General features: G+C 51.4%; 1 protein-coding gene across 1 annotated transcript; it reads right to left on the bottom strand.

The window, feature by feature from the left end:
• Positions 1-327: 327 nt before the first annotated feature.
• Positions 328-3,278, bottom strand: RPL10A (ribosomal protein L10a). The gene is made up of 4 exons (XM_009584715.1): positions 3,174-3,278; positions 2,945-3,093; positions 1,843-2,015; positions 328-522 (listed from the first exon to the last, which is right to left on the bottom strand). The coding sequence occupies exons 2-4, from the start codon at positions 3,000-3,002 to the stop codon at positions 352-354; spliced, it is 402 nt and encodes a 133-aa protein (XP_009583010.1). The 5' UTR covers positions 3,003-3,093; positions 3,174-3,278; the 3' UTR covers positions 328-351.
• Positions 3,279-3,326: the final 48 nt, after the last annotated feature.

The following is a 3,326-nucleotide window of genomic DNA, read 5'->3' as shown; positions in this document are numbered from 1 at the left end:
GGCTTCAGGTGACGGCAGCACAAGGTAAGGGGTCCCCTCTGTGGGTGAGCTGGGGGTCTTGGGGCTACAGCACGTCTGCTGAGCAGTTACACCTGCACTGCACACCCTCAGCTGTGGTAACCTCAGTTTTGCTTGTTGTGAATGTGAGTAGAGCTGTTCCTCCTCCCCACCTTGCTCTGAATGCAGGACAATGAGGCTCCTTCCCTCAAAACCTCTGATATTCTCCTTGAATTCATGTCCCTATCAGCTCAAGACAGCATTTCTTGCTTCAGCAAACCCTTCCCAACAAGCTTTGGAGGAACACAACCAAACATACAGCTGTCGGTATCCTAAAAGTTTATTGCTGCCCAACTAGTACAGGCGCTGGGGCTTCCCCATAGTGCTCTTGATATACAGAGCACGCACGTTCTGCCAGTTCTTCTTCAGCAAGGACACCAGAAAGTTGATGGCCAGGTGGATGTTGTAGACGAGTTCGTCTTCTGTCATCTTCACGTGACCGACGGCCACAGCCAGACAGAGCACCTGGGGGACACAGACAGCAGGGTCACTCGTGCAGGTAGAGGTTTTGTGGGGAAATCAAAGATTACAGCTAAGCGACTGATAAAACAGCCTAGTGCTGACCTAAACTCATCAGGGTATCAAATTATCTCATGTTCTGTCAGCTGGATGTGACTTCTCCAGCTTATCCACGGGTGTTTCCACAGAGCTCTTTATTTGGCATGTGGCGCCCATGAATGTCTGGTAGCATCTGGCTGCCGTCTCTGAACAACTGCTTGCTTCCTCAGAGCGCAAAGGTGACTTGCAACGAGCACCGCTGCCTCGCAGAGATGGGGAAAGCGGGAAGGACGTGTAACACGCTGTGCTGAGCCAGAGCAGACCTCTGGTTTAACTCCGCTCCCACACCCCGCTCGCTGGGCGGCGTTGGCATGTGCCCTGCAAACCGCTACGCCGGCGCAGTACAGACGATTAGCTCCAAACTTCACTGCTAAGCATGGCGCCAGCTTCACTTTTTGTTTTGGGCACCAGCCACCAGCCCTTTCTTTCCGCAAACAAGACACAGAGAGGCCAAGCCCCTGCCTGCCAGCCTCGCCGAGAAGCTTGTAAGTCAATGTTCCCCACAGGCTGAAGACAAAAGGATTTACAAGTGAGCTGACAGGCGAAGTGTCAGGACATCATTAGCTCAGTTACTTAAAATGCTCGAGCATTTGCAAACTATCACATTTGCTGTGTCCTCCCAGTTGCTGTGCCCCCAGGCCCAGATCAGCTGGAGTCCAGGGATGCACCTCAGCTAGCAGAGCTGTTAATTCCGAGTAATACCCATGAGTCACATTCAGACCGCTGGCACAAGATTAAAACGCCCAAACAGGGTTATTTTGGTTTTAGGGAGTCAGCTCGCCTTGACATCTCTTGACAGCAAGAGCAGATATCCGCAGAGCTGCTCCAAAGTTCACTTGCAGAGTCAAGTCCCAAACTCGCCTCTGGCAAAGCACTGCTGTGTGCACGGACCCACCCCGCAAGTGTCACCCACTTACTGTAAGAAGCGTTAATTATGACTGATTGTGCTCAGCATTGAAACATCAAGATCATCTCCTAATCATTTACTCTAAGATCTTTCAACCACAGATAAATTACTCCTCCCCAGCTAGCAGCTGAATGCTCTGGGTACAGTCTGCCTTCACTGCAGAGGAGAGCACTGGATGCTTCTCACCAGCTGCTGTTTTAGGAAGAAGCTCGAGGGACACCTACAGCCCAGACCGGAGATCGCAGCCACATACAAGCGACCACTGTCACAAGTAACTCTCAGGTATGTAGCTGCCTTGGAGAGGAAAAGCCCTGCTTTACCTTCTTCATCTGAAATTTGATGGTAGATTTGACCTCATCAACTTTGGCCACCAGGTTCTCATTGTGAGTGAGGAGAGAAGGGAATTTGCCGGCTTTGTTCAGACCCGGACCCAGGATTCGAGGAATCTGCTTGATCAAGGACTCGGAAGCCAGGAAGGCATCGTACTTCTTAGCTGTGAGGAGAGAACCAACGTAGGTAAGGATGGACTCTCAGCTCCTACAGCAAGCTTGAAACTAAGAGCTCAGCTGAGGCTGCACTGCTCCATTTCCCTCACATGTGCATTTCCACAATCCCGGAGTCCTGACTAGCTGAACCTAAGCAGTTTTTACTAGTATTACACTAGAAATTACTCCTGCCACACCACCCAAGCCTGCCAGCACTCAGCTTCACATCCTGACAGCAGTCCCACGCTCTCACTGTACGTAGTTCACTTCCCTGAAGCTTTTGTTGAGCCACAGGTGACCAACGCTGAACTCTGAGCTCTACCAGGAGCCTCCTACTGCAGCCTGTGCCCGCGTGGATGGATCACACATCTCGGAAAGGCTCAGCTAGCAGCCGTGGTATCCTATGTCATTTCCCAATTGCATATGGTTCCATGGCTAATTATGGATTGAGTGGAAAGGTTTTCTTGCCTGCCTAAGATACATATCAAAATGACTTTGCAGGGAGGCAAAGATTTTATCTCTTACCAAATGAAAATATGCAAATTTCATTCTATTCACTTAAGTACTGCAGGACTAAAGCAAACTTTTGCCTTCAGCTTTTGCCGCACTCCAGCTCCCTGACCCGAGGAACACCGGCTAAGGGCGAAACTTTCAGGGAGACAGGAGCAATTTTCCTACATCCCCTCCTTCCGAAGGAGAACAATCAACCTCACCCCTGGGGGGCTGACCTGTCAGACCTTCTGCACTCCTAACAGGTTGTTTGCTCTTCTGGGTAGTTTCTAAATAGATTTCTGTACTTCAGGCTGATGCTGGTCAGCTTTCTGTTCCCAGCAGTTAACCATGACATGGAAACCTGAGCACAGGGAAAACCATCCTGCTTCCTCAGCCCTCCCAAGTTAGCCAGGGTACTCAGAGCCCGATCCACACCACCACTCACCCAACTTCTTCACCAACTTCTTATTTTTGTTGAGTTTCTTCAGAGCTTCTATGTCCATGTGAGGGATGTCAACCGCTTTGGCCTCATCGCAGTGCTGCTGGTCCCCCAGCAGGCAGACCGAGAACTTGGGCCGTGGAGTTGACTTCAGCCTGGGGACAGAAGGTCCGAATTACTATGACCCGCCAGCGCCATACACGCTTCCACGGGAGCCATCACTGAGATACCTTACCACAGTGCCTGGGAATCTTCCTCCACAGCTTCTAACCTGCCTTCTCCAGCAGGTCGGTGGGGACAGCGCGGGGGCCTCCCACACCTCCCCTCATGTTTTAAGACCCAGGGTAGGGGTCCGTCCAGCCGCACCCACTTAGCTGGGGTGGTCTGA

This window comes from Fulmarus glacialis, unplaced genomic scaffold (genome assembly GCF_000690835.1).
Source record: "Fulmarus glacialis isolate BGI_N327 unplaced genomic scaffold, ASM69083v1 scaffold27629, whole genome shotgun sequence".
NCBI classification, from domain to species: domain Eukaryota; kingdom Metazoa; phylum Chordata; class Aves; order Procellariiformes; family Procellariidae; genus Fulmarus; species Fulmarus glacialis.
This window is presented reverse-complemented; position numbering and strand designations above follow the sequence as displayed.

Bases quoted from the DNA above. Each gene is read 5' to 3' on its own strand.
- RPL10A (XM_009584715.1), bottom strand. From the start codon at position 3,002: ATGGACATAGAAGCTCTGAAGAAACTCAACAAAAATAAGAAGTTGGTG. The intron at 2,016-2,944 runs GTGAGTGGTGGT...CTCTCCTCACAG, and splicing joins GAAGTTGGTGAAGAAGTTGG to CTAAGAAGTACGATGCCTTC. The intron at 523-1,842 runs GTAAAGCAGGGC...TGTGTCCCCCAG, and splicing joins TCAAATTTCAGATGAAGAAG to GTGCTCTGTCTGGCTGTGGC.